Here is a 15,380-nt window from a genome sequence, read left to right on the forward strand (position 1 = left end):
AACTGATCCTGAGCTCTTACTGTGGCTTTTCCTTTTCCTAGTGGAAAAGGAGAGCATTGCATTGGTAGGGGAGTGGTAAGGAAATGGTTGTGTAGCAAACAAGTCACGACTGATTTATTAACCCTGTTGATGTCCCCCTCACCTCCATCTCCTGTCACTGAAACAGGAAACACCGAAGGGTACGTGAGAGATCCAGATCCAGTTCGTCATCGTCACGGTCCTCTCATTCGGTCAAAGCGGAGGAGTATCCTGAGGAGACTGAGGAGAGGGAGGAAAGCACCACGGGCTTTGACAAGTCCCGCCTTGGGACTAAAGAATTCAGTGGTCCAAATGAGAGAGGAAGAGCTAGAGGGACCTTTGTAAGTGTTCTCCACCCCCCCTGCCCCAAGGATCGATTCCCAAAGCTGTCAAAAAGTGGCCAGTGCGTCTCGCTCTTTCACAGTTAAAGCATCCATAAAGGAGAAACCCTAAAGACATTGTCTGGTTGTGGATGATGAGCCAGAATATGATCGCTCCAGGTCTGGAGCACGCACCAGGGTGCTGAGAGTATATTCTGGGCAGCTAAACTCAAGATGCATGGAGCAGAGTCAAGCCTGGAAGCTTTCGTGCATTAGTAATTGCTGAGCAACCCCGATGGGCAGCATGACGTGCGTCAGTCAGTTTGGGTTGGGCTACCAAGGTGACTCATCTGGTCATAACCACGCTTATTGTTTGCACTTCTTATGCCTTAGCTACAGAGATGTATGTGCATGTTGTATTTGTCAGTTGCTTTTTCTTGGGTTCTCTGGAAACGCCTCTACACGATCTTAAACAGCCTTATAGAAACTGATGGACTGTGATCAGATGAGCTAGAAAACCCTAAAACGTTCTCTTATTTTCATGATGTGTTAAAGGTGTTCTTGGATGGTTAGGGAAGTGATGTTGTATCTCCTGGTAGCCCTGGAAGCTGTCTGGGGGGGAGGGCACTGCCACTGCAAGCATTTTATTTTTCTTCCGCGTTTTGCTGTTGCAGCAGTTCAGAGCAAGAGGCAGAGGATGGGGCAGAGGCAACTTTTCAGGCAACAATAACAGCAACAGCGGCGGCAACAACGACTTCCAGAAACGAACCAGAGATGAGGAGTGGGATCCAGAATACACACCCAAGAGCAAGAAATACTACTTGGTATGTGTCTGAAGTACTGGAACACGTGTATATGCTCCAGGTGTAGCTGCTCTTAAAAGCTTTAGTTTAGTGACAGCTGGCGCTTTTACCTCTGTCTAATGCACCAGGTTAAGGCTTCTTCACAAGAAGCTTCTGGCTCACGGCTAAGGAGAACTTGTTTCTGTTCATTGTTGAGTGGTTGCTATTAAGTGAAATCCTAAAGGCCAGTTAATGAGCACACATCTCACAGTATTGTGGAAAACGCAGCTTAAATCTGTTCATCTGTGATGCAGATGGCCTACATTTCCCGGTTCTTCTGTCCCCATAAAACGTCCAGCTTCTGGACGGCTCAGTACCAGTCCTTTCTATTTCTGGTGACAGCAGTCTGCCGTACGAACAGGCGTCAGTCGAGGAGAATGCTGGCTGACTGTGTGCTTTGAAAAAGGGGCGGTTTTAAACAGACATTAACTCATTTTTTCTCTTGGTGGCTTGGGGTGCTTGAGATCCCTAATCTTCTCGTTAAATCATGCAGTATTTCAGTCTTGTCCCTCAAATAAGAAAGCCTTGATTTTATTACTGCATTTTTCTCTTATCTTGTTGAGGGCAGAATTGTAATTTTTTGGGGTATGCAGTCTCTGCCCTGCACTCGAAGTACAGAAATGGATCGGTTTGAGCCCAGTGCCACGCTCCGTGTCTTTAGCTGGCAGCGTTTGCTGTGGCTCAGACCTGGCAGTCTGGCGGCAGGGTTGTAGATCACAAGCCAGAGTTTTCCTGCTCTTACGTTGCCGGTAGTCAGTCTGGTTCAGCTCTGTCTTTGGCTTCCTCCTGTGCAGCACGATGACCGGGAGGGAGAAGGTGCGGACAAGTGGGTGAACAGAGGCCGTGGTCGGGGTGCTTTCCCCCGAGGAAGAGGTCGCTTCATGTTCCGCAAGTCAAGCACCAGCCCTAAATGGGCTCATGACAAATTCAGTGGAGAAGAAGGAGAAATCGAAGATGACGAAAGCGGAACAGAAAACAGAGAGGAAAAGGACACCTTACAGACGACGGCTGAGTAGCAGCAGCGTCCGTGTGTCTCCGACAGCCCTGGCGGGAGGGAAGGGGTGCTGGGGGCTGTCAGGGCGATGGTGATGAGCAGGGCCCCGGAGCGGAGCTCTGAAACCATCCGAAGTTAACTGCATTTCCAGAGTTCAGCCTCCCTAGCGTGGACTAGAACTGAGAAACCATTGATGCTTGGATCCACTTGGAGTCTATCTTCCCAAAGACTTACCTTCTGGACTGAATAAGGTCAAGTGCTGGGTGAGATCCTGGATTTTCTTGTCTGTGACCTTATTGAACGGTCGGTTATTTTTTTGGTAACGGGCTTTGAAGACAATGTGGATTTTGGTTTGTGCCCATCTTAACCCAGTAGTCTTGACATTTTTGTTTTCTCTTTTATAATTTGAAATAGTAAAGGTCGGGATTAACTCGCCAGTTCAAATTTTTCTCCCCTATTGTGTATTCAATTTTTTAAATTCATACTCTACTTATTTTAGGCCTTTACGTATGTAGTAACATCAATTCAATGATAATTTTGGAAACTATTTTTGGTTCTTATAAATAAGAAAACAATGAAGCATGTGAATAAACATCTAAATGTTAACTTGTTGGGACCAAACTGCTATGATTTTTTTTAAAAAACTTTTTTTTTTTTTATGTAACAGTTGAGTTTAGGGCCTTTTAAAAACAATTGTTTTCCTTTTATGTTGAAAGTTAACAAAATTAGCATGGTTTAAAAAAAAAATAAAATAAAATTACACCCTACTTTTCACCACTGTTTGTGTACAGTGTTAGGCCTGGTGTGTGCTGGAGCCCCAAACTGCTTGTAGGCATTTTGTGTATCCTCTTTGCAGCTGGTTGTGAACCTGAGTGCTCTTTCCAAGGTAACATAGTTTTCTAAGAAACTTCAGAATTCTACTAGGTTAAAAATATAAAAGGAGATGAGAATTTTTCAATATTTTTTATTAATCTTTTTATAAAAACGAAAGGCAAATCCCTCCTGTGCTGGCTGAGGACGGCTGTTGCGACGTATTTCTTTTTATCTTCTACTTAAAAACATTCTGAAGGAGTTTGCAGGCAGTTCTCTGGTTGAGTCCGTGAGCGGCCGGAGCAGGAGAGGCATGTCCACGTACCGCCGCTGAGTGTGCACGTGCTGCAAAGACACCGCGCTCCCTCTCCTCTGCCTTCCCCCCCCCAGGATTGCTGTGCTGTTCCCCCCCCACCCACCAATAGAGTTTGGTTTGTTTTGACTTGAACAGTTCCTGTTTAGCAAAGCCCTGAAGTTTGTTTATGCAAATAAAATACAATAAAAGAAGTAGTAGGTGTAACTCTTGCTTTGTTTTGTGTCCTGAATTGGGTGCTCCTGTTGCAGACACCACTTGCCTTCTGAAGTTAATGGGTGAGGCCGAAGGACCGAATGCCGGTGGCCAGCCCTGGTGGGGAGCTGCAGAAGAGCTGCTGGGCAAGGACGCTTCCAAGGATGGTAGTCCTGGGGGTGAGAGCGGGAGCCCAGCCTGGCGCCTGCGGGGCTGCCCGCGCTGTTAAAAAGCAGGAATTACAGGCAGTTACTCTCCGGAGCAGCGCACGAGAGGTTCCTGTTTTACACGGCTCTCCAGGTGGGGAACGTGTCACTCCACAACTAAACTGCAGTCGCAGCACAAGGACGCGCAGGAGCAGATTTCCCCCCTCCAGGAGCCGGTCGGGGCAGGCACTGCCTGGGGGGAGTTTTCTTGCGTTACGCTACTGCAGATGCAAGAACCAGGCAGCCCGGGCTGAAAGCAACTGACGGCCGGGGTTTGAGCAGTGAGTAAACCATTGAGCTGTGTTGTTTTAGCAGTAACTGTGGGGGGGAAGAGGGAAGGTGACAGCCCCGGGCCATGTTCCTGGCCCTGCTGCCTGTCACCCGTCAACAGGACGACCAGCTCCATCCATGCTCTAAAACTGAACCCCTCCCTGAAGATCACGGCTCCGGTTTGAGCGAGGAAGCGGGGCCGCTGCGTGTCTGCCGCCTCAGAGGAAGGTTGCTCCTTGCTCTCCGGTGCCCCCGGCTTGGGGGTGCAGTGCCCCTGCCTTGCTGTTACCGGTGTTGGCTAACAGCGCTTGAGATAGTGATGTGGGTTAACGGTTCGTGTTTCCCTTCACACTTGTATTTGAGCCCTTGAGCCAACTTGGGACAAGGGGTGCCCAGTGCTCCTGGCCAAACGCAGGGCGAGCACGCTTCCCCCTCCCCATGGAAACTCCGCCGCCCTGCTGGCCCCCTCTGCCCCGTGCTGATCCGTGGCCCCCTCTGTGGCTCAGTGTTGGCCACTCAATGCCTTTGGTCTAAAGGAATATTCATTCCCTCAGCCTGGACCAAGCGCTGGCCAGGACCAGCTGGGGAGCCCTGTGGCCACTAATGGCCCCTCTGGCTGCTGCGCTCTGCGGAGGGACGGCAGCGGTGCGGCCACACCAGCCCTGTGCGCTCGCGGTCTGTGGGTTTTGGCCCCTCTGTGGTTGAGGTTTCACTTCCCCCTCCACACCGAAGGTGGCAGAGACACAGCGAGACCCGGGTGCCTTTGAGCTGCCGGCCGGGGCCGGGTGCTTCGCTCCCGCTTCACAGCCCACGGCCGTGCCCGTGTCCCTGCGTTCGGCTGCTGCTGGTGCGTGAGCTCAGGTAGGGACGTGCCACGCGAGCGGTGCCGAGAGCTCCGGGGGCTGCTGCCGAGTGCTGTCATGGGGCAGGGGGGGCCTGGGGCTGCTGCTGGCGCTGCGGGGGCTCCTCTCCCCTCTCCTCACAACGCGAGGCACCCCCGGGTGTCCGAGGCCATGAGTCCCTCCCTGCTCTGCAGTGGGTCAGGTGCCCTCTTCACCTTTCTTTAAAGCACCTCGACATACAGGGCCCCTCATCCCTCGCCGCTGAGGAGCCGCCACTGCCTGCGGACAGCCCATCGCTCCGGGCATCGCGCTCTGACTTTTGTGCTGCAATTCCTCCCTGAGGGGGAGGAAGGGGTTGTCTCCCTTTCTTGATACGCAGCTTCTAAGCAGGTATCTCGCATCCTGCAAGTTACTCCTTTCCCTTTTCCATCCTTTGTGTGGCCCCTAATTACTTGTAAGGGGTCTTCAATGATTTCCCAATTACGCCAATTGCCACAAGCCCCGGCTAATGAGAATTTGGGGCTTGGATTCACTCCATAGCTCCGCAAATAACCGGTGATGCCGCTCACCAGCCTCCCAACTACGCCAATGTGTTGCACGTGGAGTGACGCACTTCACTCGTGAGAGAGAAGAACGATATATTTTATTGATATCCGTCCCCCAAAGCCCAGCGTACGCCGGATGCAGCCATCACGACCCCACTGGTGGGGATGGCTTGGGGGGTGGCACACTGTCACACGCGGCGGTGGGGAGGTGTCGCGGGTCCTCATCAGGGTGCAGGGATGGGGCCACCCTGAGGTGGGTTGGGGCAGCCAGGGGCCTGTCCGGGCCGGGGGCGCTGGAGGAGCCCCGTGGGGCGCAGGGATGCGGCGTGGACCGGCACCGAGCTGCTCTCTGCTTCGACTTCCTTCCCAGCGCCGAGCCGATTTCCTCCGGCGTCACGTGCGCGGTGTGGGACCGTGGGAGCCTGGCACGGCATCGCGCCCCGCGGCCTCGTGGGCAGCGCCACGCCGGCAGGTAGGATGGAGCGGCTGCGGCTTGGGGGGGGTCCCGCACCCAGGGCCATCCCGATGGCAGCACCTGCGCTGGGACACGCTGCTCCCGGGCTGTGCCGGTGCCCCGGGAGCAGGGGGAGCTGCTGGGGAGGAGCAGGTGCAGGGGCTGGGGGGACACGGGGCAGCGCCGGGCACCACCAACCCCACACTGCTGGGAGCGATGGAGCCCCAGGGACGCAGAGCAGCTCCCCGTGCCCCTGGCGCTGGGTGCCCTTGTCTCTGTCCTCGTCCTTGCGGCCCTCGTGGCTGTGGCCGTCTCTTTGGGTGGATGAAACCCACAGGCATTTTTGGTGCCTGTGAGGTCGCCATGGTGAGGGCTGAGCTGATGGCGGCAGGGACCAGGTGGCATCAGGGATGCTGGCCCGCCATGGGGACGGGGAGAGTGGTCTGCCACAGGGCCTGTGTGGCCCACCACAGGGACAAGGTTGCCCACCATAAGGACAGGGTGGTCCGTAGGCACATGCCTGTGGCCTGATGTTTCATATCCTGCTCTGCCGGGGGCCTCATCTCGGTGGGACCCCGGGCCTCGCTGGCAGAGGGATGCTGCTGTGCCGTAGGCGGTGGCGGGACGGCATCCTGCCCGTGCCGCGGTACCGGTGCTCTGGGGGAGGTTTGCAGCCGCCTGCTCTGCCACACGCAGAGGAAGCGCCGACCGCAGCGGGGCTGGGTGCAGGGCTGGGTGCAGGGATGGCAGGGGGGGCAGCTGCCCCCAAAGCAACAAAGAGGGCCCTGAGCACAGGGTGCTGGGGGCGGTGGGGCAGAGCCGCCATGGGGCTGGTTGGGTGCCACCAAGCATCACTGCTGGCCCCGGCAGCTGTTGGAGATGGTGCTGGCGGGAATTTTGGCCCAGGAGCACCGTGGGACCTCGTCTCCCACCAGTCCTGTGCACCCCCTGTCCCCCCCACACGACCCTGAGCCCGGGGTCCCAGGCAGGAGCTGGGTGCGGGGACGTGTGGAGCCAGGGACGGCCCCTGGAGACCATGTCCGAGCAGGGCGGGGGGGTTGTCAGCCATCCCACCCAGTTGAAGGGTCCCTGGGAGAGGGGCCGTGATGGCGGTCCTTCCCCTAGTGCCTGATGAGCCCCTTTGCCCCCCCAGCAGCCTGTGACACAGCGAAGGACAAGGAGGGGGAGCGCCCGGGTGAGTCCTGGGCTGGGGCAGGAGGGAGGGATGGGGATGGGACAGGACCCCTGAGCCCGGGGCAGGTTCCCGGTGCTGCAGCCGCAGCTCCCGTCGGGAAGCGCTTCCTGCCCCGCTCTCGCCCGGCTGCGCCGCCTGCGCCACCCCAGCCCCGCTCCTGCCTCTGCTCCCAGAGCTGCCGGCACCGGTGAGGATGGAGGCGGCCAAGGTCCCCCCCAGCAAGAGGATGGCTCCCGCTCCCCCCGTCCCTGCCAAGGCCAAACCGGCCCCCATGCTGCCCAGCAAGTAAGACACATGGCCGTGTCGGGGTGTCTGGGGCCACGGCGATGCCCCCAGCACCGCGGCCGTGCCGATGCCCATGCCTGGTCTCCAGAGTGGGGCTGGCGTCTCCCCCACGGGAGGGCTGAGCATGGCCCGGCTTGACCACCTCTGCCCCCCCCTCCCAGGCTCGGTGGCCCCCAGCCCTGTGCCTCGGCCGACGTGGAGCTGGGCAGAGCCGGAGACACAGGTAGGTGTTGGGCGCCAGCACTGGGCGCTGCAGCCATGGCGGGGCCGTGCCCTGTGCCGGCACCGGGCGCTGATGCTCTCGCTTTGGCAGATGCTGACGGCTTCAGCGTGGTGCCGGTCACCACAGCCAAGCTGAGCCACCCCACCGCCACGCGCCCCCGCGTGCCGGGCCAGCGGCCGCCCAGCCTGGCCCTGGGGAGCGCTGGGGGTCCCTGCGGGGGGGAGCAGCCCTGGGGGCTCTGTGCCCCTCTCCCCAGCGCGGGGCAGGCGCCCGGCCCGCCGTGGAGCGTGGAGGTGCTGGCGGCACCGCGGGCGGGAGAGACGCTGGCCCTGGAGGACCTGAAGGCTGAGGTCCGGTCCCTGCACATCCTCGTGGACCTGATGCGAGTCCAGCACCTGTGAGTGGGGTTGGGGGCGTGTGGGGGGGTCCCCAGCAGCTTCTGGCTGCTCCCCGTCGGGTCTGGCCCCCGGCTGAGCCGTTGCGTTGCAGGCGGGACCTGGAGGACATGCGGCTGGAGATGTGCCAGGAGCGGGCCAAGCGCCAGGCGCTGCAGGTGAGTCCCTGGCGAGGGGCTGCCCCGCTGCTGGGGTCCCGGCTGCATTCCCCCCCCCAGCGCTCACAACCTCTCCCCGCAGGCGGAGATCGAGCGGGTGCGGAAGGCGCTGCCCTGTTAGCGCGGGCGGGGGGCTGCGGTGCACCCACACGGTGCCGCTGGGCTGTGCCATGTGCCCCCCACCCCGGCCCCGCTGCCCCCAGCGAGTTCTGCACCGACCAGGCGTGAACACCCCCCCCCTGCACACGGCCACTGCTCCCCGCGCGCTGCGGCCCCGAGGCCCCGCACCAGCCCCTGGGCCTATAGATATTGACTAAAATAAAGTATTTTGGGTATGGAGAGCTGCTGGGCTGCGTGGGCGCTGCAGGGGGGCTGCCGTAGCCCTGAGGGTTGGGCTGGTCCTGGCGGGCACAAGGGGGTCCCACCGTGGCACTGGGGGCCCCTCCCTGGTCCAAGGGGTCCTGCCCTGACACAGGAGGTCCTACCATGGCACATGGGGTCGTGCCTGGCACAGGGGGGTCCCTCCATGGCACTGGGGGTCCTGCCCCAGCACGGGGGGGGTGTCCCTCCCTGGCACAGGGTGTTGTGCTATAGCAAGGTGTGGGGGGGGTCCCTCCCTGGCACAGGGGGTCCCACCAGTGCTGGCTCAGTGGAGAGCCCAGGGCAGGAGCCTGCAGGGCTCAGCCCCCGTTGCCGGGAGCGGACGTGCCAGCAGCCACGGGCAGACACTGCCAGCCGGTCCCGGGGGTGTCCGAGTGCCCCCCCGCCACCCCCTGCGCCTTGCCCCGGGCTGGGATGCAGAGCCAGGGCCTGCAGCTGGGCAGGGTCAGCGCCTCCTCCTCATCCTCCTCCTCTTCCTCCAGCCCCCGCACAGTTTCCCAGCCCAGGCCCGGAACATCCTGGCCTGCAGCCACCGGCAAACATCTGGAAAACATCTGGATGCTGCTGGTGCTGGCGGCCAGGCCTGGGAAGGAGCTATTTTTATAAAGCTGCTGGGGAGGGGGCAGCAGGGCCCCCCGCGCCCCACGGGGCCGGGTGCGTGGGCAGGAGGTGGCCCAGCCCTGTGGGGAGCAGCCCGTGTCCCCGGGGAGCGCCGGCCGCCCCACAGCCCAGCAGGGAGACATCCGCCCGGGATGGCCGCGGGTCAGGGCCGGGCGGTGCCGGAAAGGACCCGGCTAATTTTAGTGGGGACGGGGGGGGGGTGGAATTGGCCTGGGTCCCCCCCCTGCACCCGGCACAGCTTGTCCGACTGCTGCAGCCGCGGCCGCCCCAGCACGCAGGACCCCCCCCGTCGGCGCGCAGGGACCCCCACGCTGGGCTCCGGTCGAGTGTGACAGCACCATGTTTCTGGGGCAGCACCCCACAGCTTACACGGACGTACAGCCCGGCCGCGACCCACCGCATGGGCCTCCCACCGGTGCCGAGTCGATGGGGCCAGTGCCCGCGGCCGAGCCCGGCGAGGTCCGCCCTGTCCTCGTCCTTGTCCCCACAGGGTCCTGGGGCTGCTCGGCTGGTGCCAGCAGTCGTACCAATGGCTCAAAGTGCATTGTGTCCCGCAGCGGCGGGGGCGAGACTGGCCCTGGGGGTGCCCATGGCACTGGGTGCGGCTGGCAGCGGGGCAGAGGTGCTCCGGGGCGGCTCCTCCAACCCTGGGCAGTGAGCAGCCCCCACCCCGCGCTGTCCTCCCACCTCCTGGCCCCAGGTCGGGTCCCAGGGGTGGCACAGTGTCGGCTGAGCTACGGGGGGGGAGCTGGGCACGGTGCCGGGGCAGCTGCCCCCGTGCCGGAGCTCAGTAGTAGTGGACACGGCCCAGGGTGCCGGTGCCGGTGCCCAGGATGTCGGGCTGCCCGTTGCGCCAGATCTCGCGGATGATGCGCTCGCGCTCCTCCAGCCGCTGCGCCCGCTCCAGCTCCTCTGCCGAGGCGAAGACGTTGACGGCCAGCGCCCCGTCCCCGGGGCCGTGAGTCTCCAGGGGGATCTCGGTCATCGGCAGCAGCGACTCGGACGCTGCATGGTCGACGGTGTCCTCCTCGTCCTCATCCTCGTCCTCATCCTCCTCGTCCTCGTCCTCGCTGAGGTCCCGGTGGCGGGGCGGGGGGCGCGCGGGGGGCCGGCAGGAGATGCGCAGCACCAGGAGGCACAGGGTCAGCACCAGCCCAAAGCAGACGCCCAGCACGAAGTAGAGCCCGAAGCTCTCGGGGTTGGCTGTGGGGAGAGCAGAGGGGTTGAGGGACCAGCCGAAACCCCTCCCTGGGGCCCGAAGCGGCCCCGAGGCCCCCCCCGGGCCCTGTCCCTGCCGGGTGTGGGTGGGCTCACCTCGGATGTGCGCGTACGCGGCCATGCTGTTGCTCAGCAGCTCCATGTCCCGCTTGCGGCTCTCCATCTTGTGCCCGGCCACGCTCAGTGTCTCCAGGGACGGCACGTGCTCGGCATCTGGGGGACACAGGGGCTGACTGAGGTGCTGCTTGGGGTCCCCTCCGCAGCCATGCCTGGCTGCAACCTTGCCCCAAGGGCTCCCTGCTGAGCACCAGCTGGCGCAGGGGCTCGTGCCCGGTCTGGGCTGCTCCGGCCACAGCTGAGTCCCCCAGGTGCCAAACCGAAGCCGTCCCGCGCTCCCACCGCCCCTCTGTCCTTCCTGCGGGACCAGGACGGATACGGCTCCTCCAGGACACGGCGTCAAGCAGATTTGCGGCACTCGGCCAGGCTTTCCATCCCCTGGCCGGGTCATGGGCAGAGGACACGGCGATGGGACGTGGGGCTGAGCTTGGTGCCAAGCGGAGCTGGGGTCCCAGCGTGCCGGCAGGGCCACACGGGAGCTGGCGCTGCTTGTACACACACACACACCCACACACACCCACACACACACACACACACACACACACCCACCCCCCCAGGATCTCGGACAGTAACCCCCATGCTCTGCCTCCACCATGGCCGGGGTCTCCCCTCCACCCATGCACCCCAGGGCCGCAAGGGGCCGGTGGTGGGGCAGCGTGTGTGCCCCCCTCGTGGCGCTGCTCCCAGCTCGGCTGTTAGCCATGGGGCCCCACAGCCTGGGGGCAAGGACCGCCTGCGGTGCAAAGGCCACCGGGGTTGGCAAGCAGCAGGGATTGGGGCTGACCCCGCGCACCCCGGGGCAGGACAGGGCGAGGGGCCGGCGCTGGCCCTGGCTGCACGAGGAGAAGCCACCTACGCTCTCCCAGTGGAGGCAGCCACGGATCCCATGGAACCTGTCCCGGAGCTGGAGAGGGGATATGGGTGCCCCAGGCTGTCCCCCCCACCATGACACCCTGCGGGCCGGGGTGCCTGAGCCCCGTGCTGGGTGTGGGGGTGAGCACCCATCTCCCCCCACCCACGGACTTGCCTGGCCCCAAGCGCCTGAGCTCCAGCCCCAGCAGCCCGTCCCCACAGCGCTGGTGTGGGGCCGGGTCCCCTCAGCTGTGGGGTGCCCCCAAGGCGTGGGGCTGGGCGTGGGGACGGGCAGCGGGCAGGGCAGGAGATGATGCAGCGCCCGGCCCTGGCAGGGGACGAGCGCATTTCCCAGAAACATCTCCACGGAGGGAGGAATGAGGAAAGAAATGCAGAAAATGTGACACATCAGCAGAACCGTCCCCGGACAGTCCAGCGCTGTGGGGCCGCTGCACATCCCCGGGCTGGGCAGCCCCTCGCCATGGGACACCCCGAGACACGGCCAGCGGTGTCCCCAGAAGGGTCCTGGTGCCCTCCCGGCGCAGCAGCCCCACCGCCAGCCTGCAATGGGGCCAGCTGGGGGCTGCACGGCCCCGCTGTGGGGCTGGTGGGCAGAGCCCCGCCATGGGGCACCAGGGACTCCCTGGAGCCCCGTCGGTGGCAGGGCTGCCGGCGAGGACACCCCAGGGCTGGCCCCAGGGACACGAGGGTGCTCAGCACCCGCAGATGGGTGCCCGCGGCCACGGGTGGTGGCAGGGTGGGGGTCCCGGGCGGCAGCAGGCACAGGGTGTGTGTGAGCGTGGGGGCACAGACAGGGGGAGCGGGGGCAGGTGGGTGCCAGGCCCTACCCTGCAAGAGACCCGGGGCTGCTCCGCACCCTGGGGACACCCAGGATCACCCCGGGATACGAGTGCGGCTGTGGGCACAGCCCTGGAGCGCTCAGCCCTGCGTGTCTGAGCACTGAGCCCTGTGGCCCCGAGCACTAAGATCCGCGTCCCCAAACCCCAAGCTCTGTGTCCCCAAGCCCCCAGCCCCGAGTCCCCAAGCCCCCAGCCCTGCATCCTCAACCGCTGCGTCCCCGAGCTCTGCATCCCCAGGCACTGAGCCCTGCGCCCTCAAACCCCGCGTCCCCAAGCACCGAGCCCCACATCCCCAACCCCACGTCCTCGGGCGCAACGCCGGAGCGCCTTGAGCAGGGGACAGGGCAGATCCGCGACACCCCGCCGCAGCCATCGGGGCTGGATGGAGGCGGAGTGTTGGGGTCCCTTGGGGTGCTCTGTCTGCTCAATGGTCCCCTGTGGCCCTGAGCCCCGTGCTGGTGCCCGGGCGCTGGCGGGGCTGGTACTCACCGGGGTGGCGGGTGGCCCCGGAGCGGGGCAGGAAGGCGAGCGGCGGCAGGAGCCCGCTGTACTTTGGCTGGAGAGAGGGAAGAGAGAGAAAGGTCTGTTTAGCATTAACGCTGCAGCAACAGGAAATAGTTTGGAGGCGGCTGGCGGTCAGCGCTCCCCGCCGGAGCCAATGGCAGCCCCGTCCCAACATCGAGCGGGGCGCGGGGCTGGGGCTCGTCCCGCTCCCCCGGGACCCTGCGCTCGGCCCTGCCGCGGAGACGCCCGCAGCAGGATCAGCCCCGGCCCTCCCTGGGCCCAGGCTGGGCTGGCGGAGCCGGATCCCGGCCGAGCACCCCGGGCTGAGGGGGCCGTGCCTCGGCCGGACGAAGCCCCACGCGTTGCACTGCAGCCCCGCAGGGACAGGCGTGCGGGGGCTCCTGCCACAGCCCCAGCCCCGCAGCGTGGGGACAGGCAGGGTCCTGCCCCCGTCCGGGCTGCCCTGTTGGCCCCAGGGGGGCTGGAGCAGCCCAGGCCATGGGGCAGGGGTCCAGCCCCACTGATGCCCCCCCGGCCACAGCATGCGCTGCTCCAGAGCGGCAGCGGTGTGGGGCAGAGCCGAGGGCGGGGGGCTCTGCCAGCCCTGGACGTGTCAGGACTAGACATCTGGGACACAGAGCCCTGCATCCCACGGTTGTCCCCAAGGGCCCAGGGTCCCTCCCGCATGTCTCTCTGAGCACAACAGCCCCCGCAGCCCCCCGGTCCCCTCTCCCCCCAGTCCCTGCTCTCCTCCCACCCCAGTCTCCATGGCGTCGCTGTGTGCCGGGTTCTTGGTATGAAGTTTTATTGCCGACATGCAGGAGTAGTTTCGATGTAGTACAAAAATAATGTCTTTATACAAATTTTTTTCCTCTTTTTTTTTTTTTTTCTTTTCTTTTTTCTTACAACAGGCTCCTTCCCGTCGCGCGGCCCCCTCCACCCGCACGCCCCCCAGCCGCTCCTGCCCTCCCAGCACCACCCCCTCTTCCAGTTTGCTTTAATACAAGTGTGATTTACTGGCGATGACCGGTGCACAGGAATACTGGGTATGATACAGCCTTGCAGGGTCCCCAGAATATTGCTTTAACTTTGGGAAAAAAAAAAATAAAATAAAGAGGTGGGAGCAAGACAGGAGAAAAGCAGATGGAGAGAGCAGGGCCCCGGGGTGGGGGTGTCCGTGGCCCAGGGGTGCTCAGGGGCTGGGGGTCCCTGCTCTGCTGCTGGTGGCACAGGGGGGCAATGGGCACACAGCGGGGTGGGCCAGGACAGACCTACCATCTTTAAAATAAATAAGGCTAAGACTCGAGGCTACTGGCTCAGCTGGCCGGGGTTGGTGCAACCGTTCTAGTCTGTATTAGTGTTCACAATTCCCTGCCTGCCCGCTGCCGAGCAGCTTCGGCGACTTCGCAGGCAGGACATAATGCCCGACGCTGCCAAGGAGTTTCAGGTCAATCCCTACGTCCCCAACAGAGACACCTGGAGGTTGGCCCAGGCCAGACGCAGTCCACCGCCCCAGCCCGGGGCAAGAGAAGGCAACACGCTACAAATAGATCTGCTACTCGCTCCCTGCCCGCACGCCCGGGGCGGTAGAGTTGACCCCAAAAAACAGGGCCAGCCCCCACAGCCGAGGCCACAGCAGCTTCTCCCATCCCTACTCACGCATTTCCTTGTGCCCAGCTCGAGGGTGGCAGGAGAGGGCGATGCCGGAGCTGGCGCAGGGCTGGGAGCAGCCGGGAGCAGGGGAAGCCCCGGCCGGGGCCCTGCGAGCCCTGGGACCTCTGTGTGAGAACAGTTCATCTGGCAAGACAGGCATCCAGTTCACAAAATGAGGCTCAGAAACAATCGTTCCTGTTCTCAGCACAGGCAGACGCTCTTCCAGTGGCATTAGGTGACAAACCGGGACATCCTTCTCCCGCCTGAGCGCCACGCGGGGACAGCAGGGGCAGCCCCGGGTTTGCAGGGCAAGGCTGGGATGGCAAGATAAGCACGGGAACAAATACAGTAGAGACTTCAGCCAGCCCCTTCCTAATTCTAGGCAGATTATTTTGGGAAGCTTTTTCACATTATAACTCATGTATTATATCTGTACCACAACTGAAGTGTGAAAATGCTAAATCAGAATTAATGCAATTTTAACTGCACCTTAGATAAGCTACTGAAAAATAAGATTAAATCATATATCCTTATGAAACTAAAAGAATCAGTGAAAGGTGGGAAAGAGGTCAGAGGCCACACCGGGCCGAGTCCTGCAAAACCTTTGAACTGCGGACAAGATCCGATCTTTGCAGCGACCGCCTGCAAGAAGGACTCGCGCCCGCAGCGGTGGCCGGGCTCTGGGGGCAGCCCCCGCTCACACCGGGCAACCGGGCGGCTGCCTGTGCCAGCTCACAAGGGCCTTGGCACGCTGCAGCCCACACATGGCCACCAAGGGTCAGACACCACAGCCAAACCAGGTGGCCCGTTAAGGACAGGAAAGATTTGATGCAGACGAAGGGAAGTGGGAGGTTTCAAGAAATGCTTCCTTTCGAGAAACCCTGATAAATCTAAGCTTATTCAAACCATATGGAGCGAACGCCATCAGCCGGCTCTCCATACTGCACAGCCGCGACTCCTGTGCCAGCAAACCGGCTTCACCCTTGGTAGTCTTCTCCTTTCCCACAGGCTTTGCTCGATCCAGAGAACAGCATGGTTAAAAAGACAAGAGAGGTAGATTACAGTCATGATTAAAAGCAGATTAGTCATCGAGGCTTCGATTTAAAAAA

At 62.0% G+C, this 15,380-nt stretch overlaps 4 protein-coding genes across 14 annotated transcripts in view; 2 read left to right on the forward strand and 2 right to left on the reverse strand.

Moving 5' to 3' along the window:
* Positions 1 to 3,485, forward strand: part of THRAP3 (thyroid hormone receptor associated protein 3) — a 32,302-nt gene extending 28,817 nt beyond the window's left edge. For 3 of the 4 annotated variants that reach the window (XM_063356269.1, XM_063356270.1, XM_063356271.1), the window contains 3 exons: positions 167 to 359; positions 1,013 to 1,162; positions 1,975 to 3,484. In XM_063356269.1, the coding sequence (XP_063212339.1) occupies positions 167 to 359; positions 1,013 to 1,162; positions 1,975 to 2,196 (565 nt within the window). In that variant the 3' untranslated portion in view covers positions 2,197 to 3,484. Of the gene's footprint in view, positions 1 to 166; positions 360 to 1,012; positions 1,163 to 1,974 lie in introns of all 4 variants that reach the window. The other variant, XM_063356272.1, reaches the window with a different exon arrangement.
* The window catches only part of TRAPPC3 (trafficking protein particle complex subunit 3), a 114,959-nt gene that overhangs the window by 62,183 nt on the left and 37,396 nt on the right, over positions 1 to 15,380 (reverse strand). The gene's annotated exons all lie outside the window — the stretch shown is intronic.
* Positions 5,427 to 8,323, forward strand: LOC134525169 (skin secretory protein xP2-like). Of its 7 annotated transcripts, none has more exons than XM_063355772.1 (5): positions 5,427 to 7,004; positions 7,178 to 7,289; positions 7,451 to 7,909; positions 8,002 to 8,065; positions 8,126 to 8,323. In XM_063355772.1, exons 1-5 carry the CDS (start codon positions 6,941 to 6,943, stop codon positions 8,291 to 8,293), a joined length of 867 nt encoding a protein of 288 aa, XP_063211842.1. In that variant the 5' UTR covers positions 5,427 to 6,940; the 3' UTR covers positions 8,294 to 8,323. The 7 variants fall into 7 exon arrangements, with proteins under 7 accessions (XP_063211842.1, XP_063211847.1, XP_063211846.1 ...); XM_063355777.1 differs by having other exon boundaries at positions 8,148 to 8,323; XM_063355776.1 differs by having other exon boundaries at positions 7,451 to 7,512; positions 7,603 to 7,909; positions 8,002 to 8,323.
* EVA1B (eva-1 homolog B) lies at positions 9,615 to 14,415 on the reverse strand. Of its 2 annotated transcripts, XM_063355770.1 has the most exons (4): positions 14,278 to 14,415; positions 12,604 to 12,670; positions 10,382 to 10,498; positions 9,615 to 10,270 (listed from the first exon to the last, which is right to left on the reverse strand). In XM_063355770.1, the coding sequence occupies exons 1-4, from the start codon at positions 14,413 to 14,415 to the stop codon at positions 9,855 to 9,857; spliced, it is 738 nt and encodes a 245-aa protein (XP_063211840.1). In that variant the 3' UTR covers positions 9,615 to 9,854. The 2 variants fall into 2 exon arrangements, with proteins under 2 accessions (XP_063211840.1, XP_063211839.1); XM_063355769.1 differs by lacking the exon at positions 14,278 to 14,415 and having other exon boundaries at positions 12,604 to 13,299.

This window comes from Chroicocephalus ridibundus, chromosome 19 (assembly GCF_963924245.1).
Source record: "Chroicocephalus ridibundus chromosome 19, bChrRid1.1, whole genome shotgun sequence".
Taxonomy (NCBI): Eukaryota; Metazoa; Chordata; class Aves; order Charadriiformes; family Laridae; genus Chroicocephalus; species Chroicocephalus ridibundus.

Bases quoted from the DNA above. Each gene is read 5' to 3' on its own strand.
- LOC134525169 (XM_063355771.1), top strand. From the start codon at position 6,941: ATGAGCCCCTTTGCCCCCCCAGCAGCCTGTGACACAGCGAAGGACAAG. The intron at 7,290-7,450 runs GTAAGACACATG...CCCCCCTCCCAG, and splicing joins GCCCCCATGCTGCCCAGCAA to GCTCGGTGGCCCCCAGCCCT. The intron at 7,910-8,001 runs GTGAGTGGGGTT...GTTGCGTTGCAG, and splicing joins CTGATGCGAGTCCAGCACCT to GCGGGACCTGGAGGACATGC.
- EVA1B (XM_063355769.1), bottom strand. From the start codon at position 13,162: ATGCTGTGGCCGGGGGGGCATCAGTGGGGCTGGACCCCTGCCCCATGG. The intron at 10,499-12,603 runs GTGAGTACCAGC...TGTGTCCCCCAG, and splicing joins CGGGGCCACCCGCCACCCCG to ATGCCGAGCACGTGCCGTCC. The intron at 10,271-10,381 runs GTGAGCCCACCC...CTCTCCCCACAG, and splicing joins CGCGTACGCGCACATCCGAG to CCAACCCCGAGAGCTTCGGG.